This window comes from Entamoeba histolytica, genomic scaffold (assembly GCF_000208925.1).
Source record: "Entamoeba histolytica HM-1:IMSS scf_1104750517767 genomic scaffold, whole genome shotgun sequence".
In the NCBI taxonomy this organism is placed as follows: Eukaryota; Evosea; order Mastigamoebida; family Endamoebidae; genus Entamoeba; species Entamoeba histolytica.
The window spans coordinates 17,725-41,034 of NW_001914878.1; the positions used below are offsets into that span (position 1 = coordinate 17,725).

The following is a 23,310-nucleotide window of genomic DNA, read 5'->3' on the forward strand; positions in this document are numbered from 1 at the left end:
TTTATAATTCTATTTTCATCTTGAATGGAGATTTATTTAAATGAGTTTTATTAAATAAACTATTCTATAAATTTACTGAATATCCTCAAGAATTTACAAACTCAAATCATTTATATTTATTTTTAGTATCTATTATTTCTTTGAAACAAAAAAGAAGATTTTATTTTTTTTTTGAAGTTGTATTAACTCCTTCTCCTAACAAAGAATTTTAGTTGTTGGAATTTATTCTTCTCAAAAAACCAACGAAATTTTAATCTAAATATAGTAAATATGTTAAAAAGTTAATCAAATTGCATTAACCGATTGAATTTTTGAAATTCCACAGCCTAAAAAGACCATTCATTTTCACTTAAAATGTTACGGCTCGTTTTTATTTTTCAAATATAAGTATAACCTAGCTATAATTAAGTAATATTTAAAGTAACTCATTAATAATTAGTCTTCGTTTTCATCGGGGATAATATATGTCAGTTATTTCAAGTCAATTAAACAAATGTTATTCATTCCAATTATCTGATAAAAGTACTTGTTCCTTAAGTCTTTCTTCAGAAGAAGAACAATCTCCTCGTTTTAGTGGTTGTCAAGCTCTTCCATTACCAATTTCTTTTTCACATTCAAATCATAAATTTCATCATTCTTTTAATAATAGTTATACCCAACCATCATTATTTAAAGCTGTTTCTCCATTGAAAAAGAAGAAATCACAAGAAGATTCATTAAGAGAAATGTTTTTTTCACCAAAAAATACTCTTTTATATTGTTTCTGTGATTCAGTTTGTTAATTTATCAAAATATTTTGAAAAGATTTAAAACTAATATGTAGTTATTAAAACATGATGTTAATGTTAGTTATATTGGATGTTTAATTAACTATTATGCATCTCGTGGAAAGGTGATTGAATTATTAGAAGCTATAGCTTTCAAAGAGATTGATGAAACGTCTTATTGTAATGAGTTATTTAGAGGAAATACTCCATTTACAAGAATTTTTAATAGTTATACATTTAAATTTTGTGATGAACTTTTAAAAGAAGAGTTTAAAATTTATAGTGACATTCACATAAATCAAACAGAACATATTTTAAAAGAAGGAATTTGGGTAGATAAAATGTCAATATCTAAAAATATTATTCATTTATTAACAAATTTTGTTAATAAATGTCCTTCTTATATACCTCCTCATTTTAAAACAATATTAAGAAAAATATATCATAGAGTGGCTCAAAGTCGTTCAAAAATTGAAGCTAGAAATACATTTTTAACATTATTTTTTTTAAGATATTGTTTTAGACCATTCTCAAAAGTCCCTTCTGTACTTAAAATTCTTCATGAGGCTGTTCATCGATATTCACAAGAATCAAAATATTCTACTGATTCTAATAATATTGAACTTCGAACTGCAATTAATTCATTGCTAAGTTATATAACTAACACTCCAGATGAATCAAGTTATGGATTAATTAATAGAGCTATGCAAGAAATTTCATTGGAACAGATGGTTAATATTTTTAAAACTGAAATGGGTACTATAAGTAAATTTTATGATGGGGACTTTAATGAAATATTTAATATTGTTAAAGGAAAATATGATGGAATTCATTCTATTAATCCAGAAATGGCAGTTTCTAGACTAAATACTTGGGAAGAAGAAAAATTAACTTTAGCATCTCAATTGAATAATGAACTGAAACAACAGATTGAAAAACTTAAAAGGTACAATAAAATATTAAAAAATCGAATTAATACTTTAGCTGCTCTTTGTAATTAATAGTTATGAATTTATTGCATTTATTTTTTTTAGAATAATATAACAAAAACATTTTGTATATAAATTTGAAATAATCTCATTTGACTTTGTTCTTAAGAAAAAACAAATAATGACTATTAGAAAATTGACTCTAATTAAAAATGTGAAATGATTTTAATGTACAATAAGATAAAGAATAACAATAAACTAGAAATTAAATTGATAATTTCTGAGTAACTTAAGTTTTTACGTGTGAACCTTTAATCAATTTTTTCATTTTGTCGAAGATTAAAGAACCATAAATCCAAAGGAAAAAGATGTTTATCTAAAAAATAACATTGAATGAATATCTATTTAAAATAATTATTTTACCAGTGAACGAAACTAGTTATAAAAATAGAAACTTGTTCATAATTTAGAACGTTCCTAACCTGACTTGATATTATTTGTTCCATACAGAACAAATTATTATAGAAAAGATGTTGGAATCTAAAAACTTCTTGTATGACTTGGGAAAATAACTATTTTAAAAGCCTGACTTTATATAAACCATTAAATCTGTTAATATTATTCCACAATCATCTTTTGAATGTGTTCTGATTCTGTTGAAGTTTCTACTTCATTGTCTCATAGTGAAAATTCTATCCATGAAGATACATTAATCAAAAATCCATTTATTACAACACCCCCTACAAAGAGAGAGAAACATACTCTTGGCACGAGGTATATTAGGAATAGAAAATGTATTCAAGAAGCTGTATTAATAGGTATTCTTAGTAAACATTGTTCTATTGTTTATGAACGTCCTAAGAAAAGGTCTAGTTTAACTCATCAGTTGTTTAAAATCAAAACATTGATTTTTGATAATGAAGTTTTTGATGTAGAAGCATTTCTTGAAAGACAAACAAAAGGCGTTTATGAAAATGCCATAGAGAGTGGATTAAGTAAAAAGAATGTAATAAGGAGAGTTGAAAACGAAAAGATCGTAACTCTTCTTGACTTTCTTGTAGACATTTGTCTTGATCTTGGTTATTTCTTTGAAACAACTCGAATGAGAAATTCATTGTCTCGTACTAAAGTTGATTTTGTTGAAGCTGTTTATTATAAAGGTAAATTAATTATTGATGATGAATTAGTAAAAAAAGCTGGTTCATTAATATCTACTCATTTGTTCTCACTTACTACTGCTTCTGAAAAAGAGTGTACTATACTAAAAGGTGATGAAAATATTAAATCTTTCTTTTATAGCCGTCCTGTATTTAAACCCTCCACAATCTTCAATACTAGCAATATGTCAATCACTATTTAATAGTTGTTAATTCATATTCGCTTTTGATTTCGTTTCATTTTTATTATTTTTATAATTGTGTTTAAAATTGTTTCTCAAACATTGGAAAATTTGATTTTAATTGATTTTTTCATAATTTAGAATATTCTTTTAATTTTATTTTTTATTTTTTTTTTTCAGATTATTTTTCTCTTTTTAATTGCTTTATTTCCAAATATACAGTATTAAAATAATTCGAATAACTTTTTTTTTGAATAAATCAAGTAATTATTTTCTCTTTTTGTTGTTATTGTTATTTTAATTTTAGAAAGATTAAAATAATGATTTTTAAAGATAAACTCAAAAAGAATCAAAATATTATTGTTATGTTTATTTTCCTGTTATCAGTTGTATTACTTTGTCATGCTGACAGTGATGTACAAAAATACACTATTCATAGTAGTATTCTTAGTCAGGATATAGAGTATACTTTATACAAGCCTGATGGATATTCAGATAGTATTAAATATCCAATAGTATATTTACTCCATGGAATGGATAGTGATTGTCAAAGCTTTTATCAATATGGTTTGAAAGAAACTCTTGATGACTATATTACAAATAAAATTATTAGACCAACATTATTTGTTACACCAAATGCATTTAATTCTTTCTATGTTGATAAATATGATGGTACTTTTAATTATGAACAATTCTTCTTTGAAGAATTTATTCCATATGTTGAAACATTATTTTCAGTTGATACTAATCAATCAAATAGAAGTATTGCAGGTATATCAATGGGTGGTTATGGTGCTGCTCTTTATTCTTTAAAACATAAAGAGCTATTTTCTGCTTGTTCTCCAATGAGTCCAGCTTTATTACCAGAAAATACTTTAAAATTATTAGATGATAATAATGACATTAAAAAACTCCTTTTATCAATTTTTGGAAATGAAGAATATTTTAAACAAAATAATTTTAATACTATTGTAAAATCATCATCTAAAGGTACGTTTACTATGCCATATCGTGTTTGTATTGGTAAACAAGACTATTTATATCAATTTGTTATTCCTTCAAAAACTATTATGGAAAATGCTGAAATGAATAATTATTGGTATATAGGAGATGGAGAGCATAATGTTGAATTTTGGAAGAGTCAAATTCCTGATACACTCAAATTTCTTGACCAAAAAATTTTAGAAAATACTGATAACAGTGGTACCATTGGTAATGGTATTAATTCTTGGATTTTATTAATTTCCTTAATCTTCTGTTTGATGATTTAAAATACAAGTCATTAACTAAGTAACAAATTAATTATTTTATGGTTTTACATAATAATTAGATATTTTCTTTTTATTTTATTTTTTTTTCTACATTTGCAATGAATATTTTGTTTTGATTCGTCATTTCATTTTTCTTATATTTTTTGAGGATCTACGTTTTTTTTTCTTTATTTGACTAGAAGTGGTAATTAAAATATGTCTGATTTATTACATCCAACATTTTTCAATAATAGAAAAGAATTAATACCAGAACAAAAAGAAAATGAAATGTTAAATATGATATATAAGAAGGCAGAAGAAATATTGTATTTACAACAAGATTGTATTGACTCAAAAAAACACCAACTCCAATATATTGAAAAACAGTTAGAAGAAAATAAGTTAAAACAACAAGAAATGATTGATTCAATTAGAAAAAGTTTAGAATGGCAAAGAAAATCTAATGAAAATTTAGAGCTTAAAACCAAATTAGGAGATGCTGTAAGTTATGAAATTAATCAAAAGAAACTCTTTAAAACAAAACTTGAAATAAAAGAGAAAGACTTAAATAAGGAATATCAAAAATGTCAGTATGAGATATTCAGATGTAATCAACGATTGATAAAACACTTTTGGATTATGAGAGAACTTAGTCTAACTTCTTTTATTAATTGTAAAAGATCATTATATACTGAGTCTATAGAAATTTTTTATGATAAAATTTATATAGAACAATCAAGTACTGAAAATGAAATGCCTGATGAATCTCATATACTTTGTTTTGAGAAAAGATCATTTGAAATTGGTAAATCATCAAATAAAATTAGTCCTTCAAAAAAGGTGGAAGTAACTCAACCTTCATTTCAAAAGAGAAAATTTGAAGTTTCTCATTCACCATCAAATAAAGCTTCTCTTCCAAATCAAGTAAAACAAACAAATAAATCTATTTGTCCTCCTCTTCCACCTAAAGCAGAAAGGTTTAATCAAGAAAGAGAATTGACACCATTACAAAAAGAAATTATAAAAAAAAATACTACTACTTTAGATAAAATTGTGAATGTTTTTAGTGAAGACACTATCCGTAAAGGATTAAAAATTTATACTGATGTCTCTAAACAAATCAATGACACAGGGGCAACTCCATATGTTAGAACAGTTACTCACACTATTGGTAAAGTGACTGATGTTGCGAAAGAAATTCCTGTAATTAGAAGAGTAGCAAAACCATTACATTATTGTATTAAAACAATTGAAGGGGGTAGCATTGCTTTGCAACATGAGCAAGATGTGAATGAATATTTAGATAATTATATTGCTGAATATAGGAAGATTGAATCTGGAGGAGGTACTGCATATGCAATCTCTCAAACAACAATTAAGACAACATGTAGTGTTTGTGAAAATATATTATTTCCAATATTTGTTCCATTTTATGATTAAATGTGAGTAGAAATATGTTTTTAAATTTCTTACAATTAAAAACTGAAAACTTAAAAAGTGAATTGGTAATGACAATAACTGAATGGGTAATCTTACTTTTTTCTGTTTCATGTTTAAGTGAAAATATAGTTTGTTCAAGTCTAATGCAAATACAAAACAAAAAAGCAAAAATAATTTTTCGTAATGGTTGTAATATTCAGACAATTAATAATTCAAGTATAGAGTTTATAGGAAATGGAATAATTAACAAAGTTATTCATTCAACAATAGTTTCTCATAATTATTTTATTTCTATATTTGAAAGTGAGTTTTCTTCTATAGAGATTATTAATGGTATTGTTCTTATTGGGTCTAATGAAAATAAGTCAAACAATATTTCATTTACTGAAATTACTTTAATTAACTCTTCTCTTTTATTCTCTAATACTACTACTGACTCTATTATTAATGTAGATACTTTAAATATTCATGGTAATGTTAGTTTAAAAGAAATAATTATAGGAGATAGTTATGATATAGAGATTCATAACTTATGTATTGTTGGAATACCAATTGTTGTTTTTAAATCATATTCTGTACTATTAAAATGGTTTAATACGACTTCAATTTGTGGTTTTTATAGAGTCTTACAAAATAAAAACCAAATTGTTTATTCTCAAGAAGGCTCATATTTTGAAACTCAAAGTCAGATTCAATGTATCTCAAGATGTTCTAGAAATAAGATTTGGTTTGGTAAATTGATAGAAATAGAAAGAAATTTATGTAACTTAAATAACCAAGTTAGTATAGTTGAGTTAAATTGTAATATACTTTATAACAGCTCTATGTTACAAAATATTGTTTTTAATTCAAGTTTAATTATTAGAAAAGGTTTATTACACCAAATTCATGATATTCATATTCAACAACTTATATTACAATCACCAGATATATCATATATAGAATTCTTTAATGATACTATTAGTACTGTTATTATTGATAATCCAGAAATAATCATTTCTCTTTATTATACAAACATTACTGTATTTCAAACATTTAATTCTTATATTAATTTTTTTGATAATTCATCATTAATTCAAAGACTTGAATTGTATAATTCCGTATTAATAAATAAAAATTTAACATCGTTTATAAATGATGTTGTTATCTTTATTAGAAATTCTTCATTTAGTATAGATGGAATTGTTGTTGACATAATGAGAATAAAATCTCTTTCTAACGCTTCATTGTTTAATGTTTCGAATATTTACACAAAGTCATTAACAATTAATTCTCTTTCAATAGACTATCTTGTTAACATTACTTCAAATCTTGTCACATTAATAGATTCAAAAATTAAAACTAAAATAAAGAATGTACATGCACAAACAATTAATATAATTCATTCATCTATATTTTACTTTAGAAAAAATACAATATAATAAAATGGTTATTATATCTCTGATACACAATGTCTTTACTAATAACTTTTTTGAAAGCAGTGTTATGTTTTTAAATTTCAATTCATTACTTATTGATTATATCAATTTTCATAATGAAGACTCTTTCTATTCCAAGTTAAATAGATTAAATAATTTATACTCAACTACTTTTGATTATAATAGCATTAAAACAATAATACCAGAAAATTTATCATTACTTAATCAAAACCAATTTCAATTATTTGTGTCAAATTCTAAAAAACATTTATTTCAATCAAACATATGTTCTAAAATGAATGAATTATGTCTTAACCAAAATAACACAAAAAGGGAAGATAATATTATTACTATTAATTTATCTAATTCAACTTTAACAGTGATTCAAAACACTACTATTAAAATAACTAAAGAAAATTCAAAAATCTTTATTCTAACTAAGAACCAAATTACTTTAACTTTTCAAAAAGTTTTATGTTCTTCCTCTGTTTACATTCATCCAATTGATTACTCTAAACCAACAATTATTGTTAATGATGTAGAAGAATCATGTTCTGATAAGATTTTTATTTCCTCATCTATTCCACTTATTTTATCACCAATATCAACACCAAAAGTAAAAATAAATTGTGGTTTGTTAGCTATATCATCAGCCTTATTAAGAAATTTAATATCAGAAGACCCTTATGACTATGATCTATTTTTCTCTTTTTCTGAACTTAAAAAGAATATATGTCCTCCATTCATTTGTGTTTCTTCTAATGGAATATCTATTTCTTCAGATAATATTAATATTAAATGTTCTAATGCAAATAAATTTACTTCTGATAGATCTAGTGTTTATGTTGATAGAATAGACACTCCTCTCTATGGAGTCTTTCATGATGTTATAGTTTCAAATAACGTTCAAACAATTAGTTGGGTTGGTTTGAGTATTGATTCTAATTCATACGATATTTCATACATAACAAATTTAAGAGTGGCACCAAAAACATATTTTTCTATAAGAAAGCTTAATCTTCATATAACAAAAATATATGGAACAGAACTGTCATTATCTCTTATTGAATCTATAGTTGAATGTACAACACATGCCTCATTTCTTTTATTAAAATTAGAAGATTTTTCTGAATTTAAATCTAAAGATTTAGATGTTCAGAAAATAATCTCTTCATTTGGTACTCTTATTACTTCAGAAAGTCTTACTGTTGAAACAATAGAATACTCCCTAAATTGGGATAAACAAAATAATAATCCTATGATTAAAATTTCTTCTTTAATACTGAAGAATGAGTCTATTGTTAATTGGGTTGTAGTAGATTCTATTGTAACAACAAAAGAAACAATTCCATTGTTAGTTGTTTCTAATGGCATTCAATACCAACAACCAACATTAAGTTTTATCCATTGTGATCAAAAGGTATTATTTACTTCTGGGACTACCCAACTAAATGGTATAAAGTGTACATTCTTTGGAATATATAAGACATGTGTTTTAGTTAAAGAAAATGCAGATTTATTATCTTCTTATGATATGTTACAAAGTAGTGCCCCAACTTGTCCTTGTACTTCTGATAGTCTTGATGGATGTACTATTATTATCAAAACAAGTTATGTTTATGGAAGTATTAATACAAATAACTTGGAAATAAACCTTACAACATCATTCGATTTAAAGTCATTATGGATAGATGACACTTTATTTGTCTTTCAGAATATGTCAATTCAATGTAAGTCAACTTATATTAAATCTATTCAAATTCCAGAAAATAGATGTATTTCATTTTTTTCTAATTGTCAAATCGGAAGTATTTCAGGGAATGGAGAGTTTGTAAGTTCAAGAAACGTTATTGTAGATACTGTTTATCAAACAAGAATGATAGTAAATAATATAAACGTCAATAAACTTTTCTCTCCTTCATTTATTCTTTTAAATAATACAAAAATTAAACTCCTAAATGGTAGCTCCTTCTCAATGAAACAAGGTATTCTAGAATATATTCATCAATTGGAACCACCAATTAATTATCATTCAAGAGAGTCATTCACAATGTATTTAACCAAATTCATTAATTTTCCAATGAACACATGCTTTGAACTTGCAGAATTTAAAACACTACCTCAAACAATTATGATTAGTTCATTTTCTCCAAATACCTTTGATTTAGAAGTCGCATGTAAAAATAAGGTCATTGTTTGCAATAATCCAATGACTCTCTTTAATTGTGGAATTCAAAGATGTGTTGTTATTCATCCTGATGAGCCTTTGGATTCTAGTAAAGCATATGATGCTTTAAATTGTCCATGTGGTTTCACAGAAGTACAATCAAAATACAGTCATGAATTATGTTCATTAGTAGCAAAAGATATACAAGTCTTAGAAAATATGAGAGGAAATTTTCATTCAATTGAAGTGAGTGATAACACTGTTTTCATGTTAGATGGTCAATTATCAATTTCAGAGTACTATCCTGTATCTAACCAAACATTTAATGGTAATAATAATTATGTAACATTAGATATTCATATAATTGGAAATCAAATGTTTTCTATAAACTTGAATGTAGAAGCTACCGTATTTCTTAATGCAAAACAATCAAAATTTTTTATTACAAAAAATATTATATTTGATACAATTCTAACAGACAGTATCTACATAACATCTTCAGCAATGTTGACACTACCTAGTAATGTTCCAAGTAATTTTATGATTAATATTACTAGTCAACATATCAATATTCCAAATGGTATTGAATGTTTGTCAATGTTAATTTATTCCAACTTCTTTGAAAGTCCATTATTCATCATTGGAAATGAAAAACCATTTAAAATGGAGTCTTTTGAATTTGATGGAATGGCAAAAGGTGTAATTGTCAAAACTTCTCAAAAGAACCTTGTAAAAGTTGATTCATTAAAAAATATTTATATTGATGATGAACAAAGATATCTTACAACCGAAGAAATACCAAAAACACGAGTTGTGTGCAGATATGATAATGGATGGAAAAATGATAATTGTCCTTGCAAAGGGATTTATTGTCACATTATCATTTATTCATCAATAATAAATGAACCACTAATTAACATATCCAGATTAATTATTGAAACAAATTGTAATCTTCAAAAGACAGTAATTGCTCATTCTGTTGAGTTAAATGCTAATGCAACATTTACTGATTGTATAATAACAAATCTTAATGTTTTTAACAAAGACTTAATAATATTAAGACTTAAATCTTTTGTTATTGAAAAAATTACCAGAAAAGAAACTATCCCTCTTATTATTAATTCAACAAAAGAAGGTGATATTATTTTTCTTGAAGCTCCATTACTTTATCTCATCACTAATGAACCAATAAAATTTAAACATATAATATCATCCAACCTAATCATGTATCAACAAACTAATAAAATGATTATGAAAGGAATTAACTCTATTATAGAATCAGATAATGTTGTTATTTTCGTTTCATCAATACTACATAATTTTATCCTTAAGTCATCAATTATTCCACCTCTTGATGTGATATCTGTTTATAGCAGAGAAAATAATACTATTAAAAGGTTGACATTTGGATATGTTTTTGTATTATGTTTTGATTATTTGTATATTTCAAACTCTACAAAACTACCAGTATGTCCAACAGACCAACTTACAAATGAAGATGAACTAACAAACCAAAAACAATTATGGTACTTAGTGTTAATACCTATATTTTGTATACTTATTTTATTTATGATAAGTATACTGGTGTGTGTGTATAAGATATATCAAAGAAGAATACAACGTCGTCTTCGAATTTTTTAAGTTTCAAACCATTTTCATTTATATTGAAATATTTACTTTATATTTGTATTTGTATATATTAAAAAATATTCTTCATACTTAACATAAAAATACTATTCTTGGAATTTTAAATTTTATTGTAGATGATACAACTAACTAATTAGAATAGGCTATAAGAGTGAATTATTTAATTAATAATAACATTAAACAGTCAAACACACATGAGTTTTTGTTATATATTCCATTTTAATAATTCCTTTAAAATAAAAAAAATTCAAAAAGAAAAGAAAGAAAGACAAAATGAAGAAAAAACAGTCTTTTGAGATTTTAAAGATTTGGTAGGCGATCTGCCTATCACAAATGAAGTTGTTATTTGTCTTATTCATTAGTTGTGTATTTGCTATTAAATGTAAAGACTTTAAAAACATTCACAAAAATACAGACTATGTTTTCAAAAAAGCAGACGCTGACACTTACGTTTATTTCAATTTGTGTGGACCAATTACTACTAAGTTAGATGGGTATGATACTTCTGATGTATCTGTTCTTGCTTTTGTAGAAACTTATAAAGAAAAAATTGTTTTGGGAAGTACTTCAACTGAATCTCTTGAACTTATCAATGACGGTAAAACTCTTAGATTTACTTATGATGGAGATTCTAGTCTTCAATTATCTTCTCGTGTAGAAGTAACTTGTGGTACTGAAGACACCTCTTCTAATATTAAAGCTCAAATTGAAGGAAGTACTTTCATTTTCTCATTTACATCTCCTGATGCTTGTCCATCAAATAAAACATTCCCAATTACTGGTCTTATTTTGTGTATTGTTCTTTTTGTACTCATTGGCTTTTATATTATTATTACCGTTATTTTGAATATCTTTGTTTTCCATAAGAAAGGGTTGGAAATTATACCAAATTATCTCTTCTGGGTTGGTCTTCCTTCACTTCTTGTTGATGGTGTTAAATTCACATTTTGTTGCAAGAAAGCTGGATCTGAATATCAGACATTTGCCGTTTAAATTGATATGCTTTTAAAGCCATTAATTTTCCATAAATTTATTAAATGAAACAAGAATAATTAACACATAGAATAAAAACAAAACGTAATAAAAAAAGTAAAAGGGTAAGACCCAATAAAGATTGAGGAATGAATATAATGAAAAGTATTTAAAATTTTTTCTGAGATTAAAATAATGAATTTAATATAATTATAAAAGAATAATAAAAAAATTAAAAAGAAATAGAATAATAAATTTATCTCTAAATAGAATAGAATAAAACTATCTCATTATTATCATTAGAATTTATGAATAAAGAAAGAACCATCTGTGTAATTGATTGTGATGAATTAGATAATAAAGAAACAAAAAGTAATATAGAAAATAAACAAACAGAATATAAACCTAAATTAAATGAAACAAAATCATCAAGAAAAAAATTTGGTGTAATTAATAGGAACTTTTTTAATAAAACAAGAGACAAAAATACAGAAAGGACATTAGAATTTATGAAAAAAAAGAAATTAGAATTAGATAAATTACAATTTGGCTCTAAAGATTAAAAAAAGTTTTTAAATTTATTTTTGTTTTGACACATTTAAAAAAGTAAAAAGTTTAATAAATCTGATTTTGAAAACTTTTAGAAAGAAAAAAACTACAAAAAAAAAGAATTTTTAAAGAAGAATGAATGGTATTGGGTGGGCAATCATTATCTTATTACTCCTTTTCATTGTTAGTTTATTATTATTTATTATATACTCAGTACTATTTCAAGCACGATGGTTAATGTGGATAATTAACAAAATTAATCCAAAAGCATTATTTTATTTCCCAATAAAAACAAAAATTATTGCATTAACAGTTGATGATGCACCTTCAAATCAAACAGAAGAATTTTTAGATTTATTTAAAAGATATGGAATTCATGTTACATTTTTTATCATTGGTGAAAGAGTTAAAGGAAGAGAAGAAAAAATGAAACGGATAATTGAAGAAGGACATGAAATAGGAAATCATACATATTACGATGAACCATCATTCAAAAATACAAAAGAAGAATTTGAAGATAAACTAAGAAGAGTTTGTTAGTTTAAATCAATTTGCTAGAAAACATCTATTCATTCATTAAGACAGATGAAGTTATGAAACCATATTCATTGAATCAAAGATATAAATGGTTTAGGCCAGGATCAGGTATTCCTTCATCTTTTATGTATGATTGTCTTGAGAAATATGGATATAAACTTGTTATTGGATCATGTCATGCTTTTGATGCACAAATAAAAAATTGTAGTTATACATCTTTTATTCTTAAACATGGAATTTGTAGTGGTGATATTGTAATAGTTCATGATAGAGAATATACGTTACCTGAAGTTGAAAGTTTCTTAGAGTATTGCAAAGATAAAAAAATACAAATAATGTCATTAGGAGAAATGTGTGATTTTATGAATGGTCTTCAAAATGAAGAAATAAACTCAACACTTCATAAACCAATACTTCCATATTCTATTCCAACACCAGAATCTCATTCACAAAGTATAAATGAATATCTTCATTAAAATAAGAATTTCATTGAGCCTAGCAAAATGTTAAGAAAAACAAATTTTATTATTTTTATAATTTGTTTTTTTTTTTTTTGATAAGCGAAAAATATTAAAAGAAAAATACAAAAATCATAGAGAATATAGAAAAAGGAAGAATCAATTTAATAATAAGTAATAATTAAATTTATTAATTATTTAAACTATAATTAAAAATAAAACAGAAGATTTATTTTAAAAAAAAAACAGAATTTATTTGAAGATTGAATATGATCTTAAAAATCATATTTTACAATGTTATTTGTTTTATTCATTTGTGCAGCATTTGCTTTCCCATATACTGACCTTGAGTCACAAATTATTGCTAAACGTATTACTGAATTAGGAAAAAAATTAACTAAAGCTGGAGAGGAAGTTAAAAATCATAAAGAAGAAATTGATGCTCTAATGACTAAAATCAGTAAAAACGCCATTGACTTTGCATCAGCCAATGACCAACTCACTCAACTTAATAATCAAGTTGCTGAACTTATTACCAAAAAAACTCTTGAAACTAAAGCACCATCTGGAGATAAACTTGTTGATCTTGATAGCCTTTATGAAAACAAACAAATTGCTATTAAAAAAGCTGTGAAAAAAGCTTCTGCTGGATTAAAAGCAACTAAGAACATTAAGAAAACAGCCAAATTAGTTGCCAAAGCTAAAAAAGAACAACAAAAAGCAAATAAACTTGCTAAGAAAGGAGATAATAAAGCTGCTAAAAAAGCTGCAAAGAAAGCCAAAAAATTAGTTGCTAAAGTTGAAAAGCAACAAAAGAAACAAGTTCAAAAAGCTGAAATTAAAAAGGCAGAGAAAAAAGTTGCTAAAATGGAAAAGAAGACTCAACAAAAAGCCACAAAAAAAGCAGAAAAAATTGTTAAAAAGCAACAATTAAAACAACAATCAACTAAAACAGAAAATAAATATAAACAAGCTCTTGGAAAGAAACCAGTATCAGCCTCTCTTAAAAAAGAGGCTAAGGCTGCTGCTAAAGCTGCTTATGAAACTGTTATGAAAAAATATACTAAGAAAATTGCTAAAAGTGCAGAAAAAACTAAAAAAGATGGTAAAGACGCCGCTCATTCAACTAATGTAATTAAAGAAGCTAAAGAGACTAAAGCTTTATTTGAAACTGCTAAGGCTAAAGCTAAGGAAGCTGCTAAAGCAGCTTACAAAAAAACTATGAAAAAATCAGTTAAACAAGCTCCATCTTGTAATAAAACTATTATCATAACCCCTGTTGAACTTGTTTTCCCATTCAGCACTAATCCAAGAATTAGAAACGCCCAAATCCTTATGAATCAAAATTGGGCTAAACTTCTTAAACAAAAATGGTCATTGAACTAAGTAAAACTAAACTTTTTTCTTGTTTTTTATTTTTTCATTTTTAATAGCAAAGTCAGAGATGGAATAGAATAACTGTTTCTTTAATTCAGAATTTCTTTTCTCTTTTTTAATTATGAATATCTCTCATAATAGAGAAATATCACTTTCTGAATTTAAGAAATAACTAATTCTACTAATATCTCTCCTAGTATTCAAAGAATGTTCAAATAATAATAGGTTCTTAAGTCTGTAGCAACTGTAATACTTTTTTGTCTATAGAATATGGTAGTTGATAATTCTTAAGTACAAATTAGAGTTTAGAATAAACAGAACTTATTTTAAATAGTCAACGTATCAATAACAATAAGTTGATAATGGGTTTGAAAGTTCTCAGTTCTTTTTAATGAATTAGAGCCAATTTGAAGAGGTTCATTTGAAAAAAAGATAATAAGCTTGAGTAAATTGGTGTTAAAAAACTAAAAATAGAAATAGAAAAAGTATTTTGAATTGTTGTTGGATATATTCCACACAAAAAATAACATGAAGGTTCTTTATCTCCTTTAATTGGGTTTGTGGTAGAACAAAACATTACAAATTTCGTTCTTCGAATGAAGTTAAAAACAGAAATGGTTATAAATACAAAAAGTTGTTGTTAAAAATTTAGTAAAAATAGATAAATCAAGTATTTCGTTTTTATCATTTCATTTTTCAATTTAATCAATTCATTTGATCTAATTATTCATAATGTTTATACTTTTATTACTTATCTCATTTGGTTTTGCTTTGCCTTACTCAGGACAAGAAGAAAAAGTTATTGTTGATAGAACTAAGAATGTAGAAAAAGCTTTGAAAAAGGCTATTCAAGAAGTTAGTCAAAAGAATAAAATTATTGATAACTTAAAAAATACTATTGATAAAAATGCATCTGAAGATGGTGCCCATGCTCACCAGACTATTCTTAATCAACAATCTAGATTACTTCATAAAGAAGAACAATCAACTAAAGCACCAGCTGGTGATAAAGTTATTAACTTAGATAAACTTGCTGATGACAAAAAAGATAAAACTAAAGTTGTTGTTAAGAAAGCTACTCCTAAGAAAACTACTGACAAAACTTCTAAAAAAGTTGAAACAGCAAAAAAAGAAGTAAAAAAAGATCAAAAAAAAGCAAAAAAATATGTCAAAAAAGCAGAAAAAATTCAAAAGAAAATTGTTAAAGCACAAGAGAAAGGAAATACAGAAAAAGTAACTCAACTACAAAGTAAGTTTAATAAAACCATTAAAAAAGCTGCTAATGAAAAGAAGAAAGCTAAAATTGCTAAAAAACAAGTTAAAGAATTAAAACTAAAAAAACAAGCAATTAAAACTGAAAATAAATATAGAAAACAATTAGGAAAAAGTGCTTTAAAACCAAAAGAGTCAGTTAAAAAGACTAATACTAAAAAAGTTGTTCCTGCTCAAATTAAGAAAGATTTAAAAAAACAAATTAAGAAAGAAGAAAAAAAGGCTGCTCAAAAATCAATAAAGAAAGTTAATACTTTAAAGAAAGCTATCCAAGTTAATGTTAAAACTGCTTCAGAATCTTGTCCAAAGAAAGCTGCTAAAGTTGAGGTTATGACAGAAAAGGCTGCATTATTACATAAAAAAGCATTGGGAGAATTGGATAAAGGAAATAAAAAGGCTGCTGTAAAATTAGCTACACAAGCATCTACATTAGCAGATAAAGCTGTTGCTGTTCAAAAAAAAGTTGTTTCAAGCGTAAAGAAATCAGTAAAGAAAGATGAAAAGAAGAAGATTGTTGATAAAGCTAAAGGTGAAAAGAAAGAAATTAAGAAAGATGTTAAAAAACAACAAAAGAAATTAGACAAAGCAAAGAAAGAAGTTGCTAAAGCTGAAAAAAAAATCCAACAAACTACAAGTAAAACAACCCAGAAAAAACAACAAAAGAAATTAGCTCAAGCTCAAAAAAAAGTTATTAAAGCTCAAAAAAATATAAAAAAAGATAATAAAAAGATAGCTAAAGTTGAAAAGAAAGCTGCTAAGAAAGTTACAAAAGTTGAAAAGAAAGCTGATGTTAAGAAAACTGCTGTTAAGAAAACACCAACTCTTAATAAATTAGAAAAAAAAGTTGTTAAAAAAGGAATTAAAACTAATAAAGATATTGGAGGTGTAATTCCAAAGTCTCTTGCTTTTGGAGTTATAAAAGAGTCTCAAGGATTTGTTAAGAAAGCTGAATGTCCTGAAATGGTTATGGCTCGATTAGCACAAAAAGCACATTTAAGTCCAGTTATTCAACAAGCACAAAATAAATTAGCTGAGAATCAAGTTAAGATTTAATACAATTTCGTTTTTCATTTATATTTTTTAATTAATTTTTTGTGTTTGTATATGAAGGATAAAATGAAAGAAGCACTATATAAATATTTAAATATACAAGCTTCAAGCCACCAGTTATAATATGGTAATGACTTTGATATTGGTTAGAAATTATCTTACACAACACGTCAATAATGACAATAATTATTAATTTATGACTATAGAACATCATTTATTATAATAAAAGTATTATTTATTACTTTAGGAAGTAGAAGAATATTTAATAATAAAGAGTTTGAATTAAATACAAATGGGGTTATTATCAGGAAAAAAAGACTTTCATGGTGTTAATGATAAATGAAATTAGTCATAACGATATAATGGTAAGGGATATATTTATTCATCATAAAATAGGAAAATGAGTCAAAAAAAAGTATCAATATATATTAAAATTAAATAAAAATGAGGTAGGTAGTTAAATGAAGAATAAATAAGTTGATGAAATATGAAAAGGTATTAATTCAATCGAAATAAAAGAAAGAAAAATAGAAATTCATAATTCTCAACAATAAAATGATAAAGAATAAGTGAATAGTTAATGAACAAACATCTTTAAAGCACAAAGAAGTAATTAGTTTCTGATGAGCAAAGAATAATAGAAAATAAATCTAAATCTACTATCATTTAATTAATTTACTTTTTATTTAAATCTTTTTAGTAAATTTAACTAAAATAATATCAATAGATTTAATAAGAAATTACTCCAACAATTTAATCTTAAACCATTGAAAACAATTAAAATAACTTTTTCTTCCTTTTATTTTATTATTAAAGTTTTAATAAAAAAAAAATTTGAGGTAGAAAAGTCACATAAAAGTACTTAGAAAATGTGTATGGTGAGAAAATAATAGAAAAATAGATTAAATTCGAAGAAAATAAAAGAAATAATGAAAAACCTGAAATATAGGAGTAAATACTTATAAGAAAAATGGTATTTAAGTTAGTTATATGGAACTAAAAATTTTATAATGTTCTTCTTCTTATTGTTGATATCAATTGCAATTGCTGCTCCAGCTGTTGATGCAGGAAAACAAACTGGAATTGAAGTTAGTAAGAACAAAGCTAAGGCAGTAAATAATTTAAGAAAAGCTGAAACACTTAAAGAGAAATCTATTAATGCCAAGTCATCAGGAAATAAAGTTGTTGCTAAAGATTTAAAGAAAAAGTCAACTAAACTTGTTAAAAAAGCTGTTAAAGAACAACAAAAAGCTGTTATCCCAACTAAGAAACAAGTCAAAAAAGCAGTAAAGAAACAATTAAATAAAGCCTCTAAATTAATTAAACAAGCTAAAGAAGCAAGAAAAGAAGAAAAAGTTGCTAAACAAAATGGAAATATTCAAGTTGCTGCTCAAATGAAAAATGTAGCAGGTTCCTTAGTTAAGAAAGCTATTAAAAAACAAGTTAAAGCTATGAATATTGCTAAAACTAAAGTTGTTAAGAAATCACAAAAGAAATCTGTTAAAAAAGCTGTTAAAAAAGCAATTAAATTAGAAAAGAAAGCAGTAAAAGATGCTGCTAAAGGAAATATTAATAAAGCTAATAAAGAAGTTGCTCAAGCAAAAACAATTGTTAAAAAAGCAGGAAATAAAGCAGCAGTTAAAGCTAAGACAGTAACAAAAGCTGTTAAATTTGCTAATAAAGCAATACTTACAGAAAAGAAAGTAGTTAAATCACTTCTTAATGGAAATGTTAAAAACGCTATTAAACAAGTTAGTAAAGTTCAAAAACAAATGAAGAAAGCACAAAAATCACTTGGAGCAAAGTCTAAAAAGGTTAGTGTAAAGAAAGCTAGTAAATTAATTAAGAAATCAGCTAAGACTGAAAAGAAAGCTATAAAACTTGTTGCAAAAGGTAATACTCGTAAGGCTCAACAACTTATTAAAAAAGCAGTTAAAATTGCTAAAAAAGCTATTTCAAAGATTCCAAAACAAAAGTCATCAAAAATAATTGCTAAAGCAATTAAAAAAGTAGTTACACTTGAACAAAAGGCATTCAAAAAAGTAGTTACTGGAAATCAACGTATTGCTAAGAAAATAATTAAAAAAGCAGTTAAATTATCTAAAAAAGCAGTTAAAGCAGCTAAGAAATTAAATGGAAAGAAGTTAGCAAATAAAGATTCAGTAAAGAAAGTTGCTAAAAAACAAACTAAGAAACAAGCTAAAAAGGTTGTCAAAAAGGTTGCTAAGAAACAAGTTAAGAAATTAGTTAAAAAGATGTTCAATACACCAGTTGTTAAGAAATATGTCCCACAAAAACCAAGATACTATAAACCAACAAAGTTTGTTACTCCAGTTGAGTCTACTGTTGGAGGATTTGTCCAACCATTGAATTCACCATACGTTGCATGTTCTCATTATGCCCATTAAAATATTTCTTTTTATTCAAATATCAATTTTTTTTTTATTCTAAATTAATACTTTTTATTTAATGTTTTAATTTCTTGTTTTAAGGTATTATTTTATGAATTATTTTGAAATTAAATGAATAAAAAAATATCTTTATAATTTTTTAATTACTAACGTTGTAAACTCTTATCTTACTCACTTTAATACTAAACTTTATAAAAAAAAATATAAATTTCTTAATAATTGAAATAATTTACTTTCATATTATTGAATCTATAAATATGAATAATTAAATAGTTCATACGTTTTTAATTGTAAGTTAATGTTGGAACTTTGTTTAGTGAATGTTTTTTATTTATTAAAATCATTTGTTATTGTAATTTCTAAATATCAATTTTATGTTTTTCTATTTTTTATAATACTCAAAAGTCTTAAAGTTTAGAAAAATCAATAATTATTTTTAAAAAAGAAGAAAAAAGAAAAATCAACTTAAAAATAAATGTTAAAAAAAAAAAGAAACTCATAAAAAAATAAATATAGTTAAAGTTTAATTAAATTATATCAAATATAGAAAGAAACTGAAAAAAAAAATAACTGAAAAATCATACTATCAATGAGAAGCATTGTATTCCTTACATTTGTTCTCCTCACTTTTGCTACTGAGGTAATCAGGGTAGATCCTTATATTTCACACGAAGACAGAAGAAAATTAGAAAAGAAAGCTGAACAGAAATTTGCTGTTGAACTCTTAAAGGTTCGTAAACATCAAGACCATTTAAAACAACATATAAAGAAACAATTAGCTGTATTAAAGGCAAGAAAAGAAACTTATCAAAAAGTTCGTGACTCAGCTATAAATGAAAAGAAATCAGTTTCTAATGAAATTGCACAACTTAATGCTCAAATTAAAGCACTTGACCTTGAACCAGCTAAAGCTCGTTTAGAAGCCAAAAAGACTAATTCTACTGAATCAGTTGCAGATAAAAAAGTAGCTGATGCTATTAAGAAAGCTGTTGCAGATAAACTTAAATTAAGTCATAAAGTCACACATAAAACTTTAAAAGTAGAAAAAATTGCTAAAAGAATTCAACATTATACAAAAAAGCTTTCAGAAGCTGATAGAGATTATAAAAGAATGGAATATAAACAACAAAAGTTACATGCTAAAATTACTACTACTAAGAAAGATATTGAAGCTAAAAAGAATCAATATATTAAAAGAGCCTTAAGACAATTAGAAAGAATTGCTAGAGTATCTGCTATTAAACATATGATCAAAAAGATTGAAAGAGAACTTGATCAAGTAGAAAATGAAGAAGAAAGGAAAAAATTAATTAATAAACAAAAAACAGCTGTAACTATGTTAAAGAGAATTGAGGCTAGAGTTAATATTCATAAGTTAAGAAAATCACAAAGAAAAGCTAGATGGAATCATATTGCTAATGTAATTAAGGGAATGAATAATTATAAAAAAGGATGGAAATATGATCAAAAACTTAGAGTGTTAGAAGTTGCTAAAGCTGTTACTGCTGTTAATGCTATTCAAAAAAGAATTAATACATTAATTCATAGTGCTAAGAAAACAGGAAAAGTAGATGCTATGGAATTAAATAAATTAACTGATAAAAAGAATGCAGCAATGAATATTCTTGAAAAAGCTAGAAGTGCACTTGAACTCTTTGAAGAAAAAGGAGAGAAGACAATTAGAAATTATAAATTAAGAATTTTAAGATTAAAAATGGCTGATGCAAAGATTAGAATTAGTGAACATCAATTATCTAAAGATGCCGCTAAAGTCACTAAGAAAGAATTTTTAACAAGAATTGATAAATTGAAGAAACTTCAAAAAAGAATGGGATTATGTCCATTAAATAGATTAAGAATTAAAAGAAGATTAAGAGTTTATAAAAAAGAAGTTTCAATTGCCACTAGAAAGATTAGAAGAAATAACAAAAGAATTCATTCATTAAAAATACGTGTAGAATCCATTGAAAGAAGAATTAGATTAATTCAAAAGAAGAGAATTGCTAAAATTGTAAGAAAATTAAATCATTTGAAAGGAAAGTTAAATGGAGTTAGACATCAAATTATGGCTGTTAGAGTTAGAAAGAATTCAACTCAAAAAGATATTTTAATGGTTAAAGTAAGAACACTTCAAAATATTGAAAAACAATTAAAGAATAGTATTAGAAGATTTGTTAAACGAAATGGACATGTTATTAGAAAACTTGAACAATTAAGAAAAGCAGAACTTGAAGCAGCAAGAAAATACTATAAGAATAAAAAAGCCATTGCTAAAAGAATGAAAGTTCTTATCAATAGATTAAGAATTAAAGTTGCTATATTTAAGAGAAAAATTGATAAATGTAAAAACTCACCATTCAAACAAGTTAGAGTTATAAGATTAATGAAGAAATATGTTAAGAAATTAGAAAGAGCTATTGCTTCAAGAAAGGATATGAAATTAAAGGTTAGTACTGCACACTCAAGATATATCACACTTAGAACTAAAGCTATTAATAGATTACACACAAGAAGATCAGAATTATACGCAAGACAAGCATGGTTATTAAGTGAATTGAAGGCACTTGCTAAGAGAGAAACTGATATTCATAATACAATCAAAAAGACTACTGTCTTAAAAGCTATGAAAGGACTTTACAAAGAACTTTCCTTTATTAGAAAAGAAGGAAAGAGAGTTCAATTAAAATTGTTCAAGGTAGTTAAGAGAATTCAAAAAGTTAATCAATTATTCTTTAGACATAATCAATACACTGCTATTAGAAGAGCAAAAGTTGTCTTTAAGAAATATAACAAGAAATTTGTCGTATTTGAAAAGAGAAAGGCTTCTCTTAAGAGAAAGATGGCTGTTTATCAAGCTGAACAAAATGAAATTTTCAAAAAACAACCATATGCTGTTAATAAGAATGCATTAAATGATAGATTGAGACTTGTCAAACAAGCTATGTCTGATATTGATGCTGATTTTGCTACTGTTCAAAAACAAGAAAAGAGAGTTATTGTTAGAGCTTTGAAATTATCACATGAATATGATGGATTGTTGAAGGTTAAACTTTCTGATCTTAAAGTTAGACTTGCTGCTAAACAAAAAGAAAGACCAGTTGTTTCTAAGACTGCTCTTTATACTATTGATTCAAACAAACAAAAACATGCTGTTAGAAGACTTAAAGTTATTGATTCCAGTATTGAAGAACTTGACAATTCAATTGAAAAAACTATTAGAAAGATCAAGAAAACTCATTTCAGAATTGGAAAATTAAAGGCTGCTCTTCGTCCAGAAGGAAAGAAATGCAATAAACAAACTGATTGTAAGATTTGTAGAAAACTTGGTAAAGTTGCCAAATATGGTATTGTCCATCATGAATCAGACTCTATTATCATTAATAGATTAAGAAGTGTTTGTACTAGAATTAACGCTGATAGACAAAAAGAGTGTTATCACCAAGCTATGAATATGGCTATGAAAGCTCTTCATACATTTGACCCATCAAAATTCGTTGTTAGTGAAGTGTGCTCTTCTCTTGGAAAATGTTAATCCAAATTTTTTTTAAAACATTATTTATACTTTTACATAAGTTTCTTTTCAACATAAAGGATAACAAAATATAATTATTATGTTATTACTTCTTGTAAATAAAACTAATTAATGTATTTTAACGTTCAATACATACAATCGAGTAAGTGTTAAATGATCAATGAAAATTGAAATAGTAATGTAAATAATACCAAT

The 23,310-nt window shown here is 25.3% G+C and overlaps 12 protein-coding genes across 12 annotated transcripts; all 12 read left to right on the plus strand.

The window, feature by feature from the left end:
- Nucleotides 1-464: 464 nt before the first annotated feature.
- EHI_096260 (uncharacterized protein) lies at nucleotides 465-1,768 on the plus strand (the record flags this gene model as incomplete). The annotated part of the gene is made up of 2 exons (XM_651809.1): nucleotides 465-773; nucleotides 824-1,768. 2 exons carry the CDS (start codon nucleotides 465-467, stop codon nucleotides 1,766-1,768), a joined length of 1,254 nt encoding a protein of 417 aa, XP_656901.1.
- Nucleotides 1,769-2,336: 568 nt separating this feature from the next.
- EHI_096270 (uncharacterized protein) lies at nucleotides 2,337-3,056 on the plus strand (the record flags this gene model as incomplete). The annotated part of the gene is made up of 1 exon (XM_651810.1): nucleotides 2,337-3,056. The coding sequence occupies one exon, from the start codon at nucleotides 2,337-2,339 to the stop codon at nucleotides 3,054-3,056; it is 720 nt and encodes a 239-aa protein (XP_656902.1).
- Nucleotides 3,057-3,355: 299 nt separating this feature from the next.
- Nucleotides 3,356-4,306, plus strand: EHI_096280 (endo-1,4-beta-xylanase, putative; the record flags this gene model as incomplete). Its single annotated transcript, XM_651811.1, has 1 exon — nucleotides 3,356-4,306. The coding sequence occupies one exon, from the start codon at nucleotides 3,356-3,358 to the stop codon at nucleotides 4,304-4,306; it is 951 nt and encodes a 316-aa protein (XP_656903.1).
- A 195-nt stretch (nucleotides 4,307-4,501) lies between these two features.
- EHI_096290 (uncharacterized protein) lies at nucleotides 4,502-5,725 on the plus strand (the record flags this gene model as incomplete). The annotated part of the gene is made up of 1 exon (XM_651812.1): nucleotides 4,502-5,725. The coding sequence occupies one exon, from the start codon at nucleotides 4,502-4,504 to the stop codon at nucleotides 5,723-5,725; it is 1,224 nt and encodes a 407-aa protein (XP_656904.1).
- Nucleotides 5,726-5,739: 14 nt separating this feature from the next.
- EHI_096300 (uncharacterized protein) lies at nucleotides 5,740-7,146 on the plus strand (the record flags this gene model as incomplete). Its single annotated transcript, XM_651813.2, has 1 exon — nucleotides 5,740-7,146. The coding sequence occupies one exon, from the start codon at nucleotides 5,740-5,742 to the stop codon at nucleotides 7,144-7,146; it is 1,407 nt and encodes a 468-aa protein (XP_656905.2).
- Nucleotides 7,147-7,210: 64 nt separating this feature from the next.
- On the plus strand, nucleotides 7,211-10,951 carry EHI_096310 (uncharacterized protein; the record flags this gene model as incomplete). The annotated part of the gene is made up of 1 exon (XM_651814.1): nucleotides 7,211-10,951. One exon carries the CDS (start codon nucleotides 7,211-7,213, stop codon nucleotides 10,949-10,951), a length of 3,741 nt encoding a protein of 1,246 aa, XP_656906.1.
- Nucleotides 10,952-11,290: 339 nt separating this feature from the next.
- Nucleotides 11,291-11,950, plus strand: EHI_096320 (uncharacterized protein; the record flags this gene model as incomplete). The annotated part of the gene is made up of 1 exon (XM_651815.1): nucleotides 11,291-11,950. One exon carries the CDS (start codon nucleotides 11,291-11,293, stop codon nucleotides 11,948-11,950), a length of 660 nt encoding a protein of 219 aa, XP_656907.1.
- Nucleotides 11,951-12,613: 663 nt separating this feature from the next.
- Nucleotides 12,614-13,491, plus strand: EHI_096330 (polysaccharide deacetylase, putative; the record flags this gene model as incomplete). Its single annotated transcript, XM_651817.1, has 2 exons — nucleotides 12,614-13,009; nucleotides 13,060-13,491. 2 exons carry the CDS (start codon nucleotides 12,614-12,616, stop codon nucleotides 13,489-13,491), a joined length of 828 nt encoding a protein of 275 aa, XP_656909.1.
- Nucleotides 13,492-13,767: 276 nt separating this feature from the next.
- Nucleotides 13,768-14,880, plus strand: EHI_096340 (uncharacterized protein; the record flags this gene model as incomplete). The annotated part of the gene is made up of 1 exon (XM_651818.2): nucleotides 13,768-14,880. One exon carries the CDS (start codon nucleotides 13,768-13,770, stop codon nucleotides 14,857-14,859), a length of 1,092 nt encoding a protein of 363 aa, XP_656910.1. The 3' UTR covers nucleotides 14,860-14,880.
- Nucleotides 14,881-15,582: 702 nt separating this feature from the next.
- Nucleotides 15,583-17,196, plus strand: EHI_096350 (uncharacterized protein; the record flags this gene model as incomplete). Its single annotated transcript, XM_651819.2, has 1 exon — nucleotides 15,583-17,196. The coding sequence occupies one exon, from the start codon at nucleotides 15,583-15,585 to the stop codon at nucleotides 17,173-17,175; it is 1,593 nt and encodes a 530-aa protein (XP_656911.1). The 3' UTR covers nucleotides 17,176-17,196.
- Nucleotides 17,197-18,182: 986 nt separating this feature from the next.
- Nucleotides 18,183-19,585, plus strand: EHI_096360 (uncharacterized protein; the record flags this gene model as incomplete). The annotated part of the gene is made up of 1 exon (XM_651820.2): nucleotides 18,183-19,585. One exon carries the CDS (start codon nucleotides 18,183-18,185, stop codon nucleotides 19,578-19,580), a length of 1,398 nt encoding a protein of 465 aa, XP_656912.1. The 3' UTR covers nucleotides 19,581-19,585.
- Nucleotides 19,586-20,172: 587 nt separating this feature from the next.
- On the plus strand, nucleotides 20,173-23,115 carry EHI_096370 (uncharacterized protein; the record flags this gene model as incomplete). The annotated part of the gene is made up of 1 exon (XM_651821.1): nucleotides 20,173-23,115. The coding sequence occupies one exon, from the start codon at nucleotides 20,173-20,175 to the stop codon at nucleotides 23,113-23,115; it is 2,943 nt and encodes a 980-aa protein (XP_656913.1).
- Between the last annotated feature and the right edge of the window lie 195 nt (nucleotides 23,116-23,310).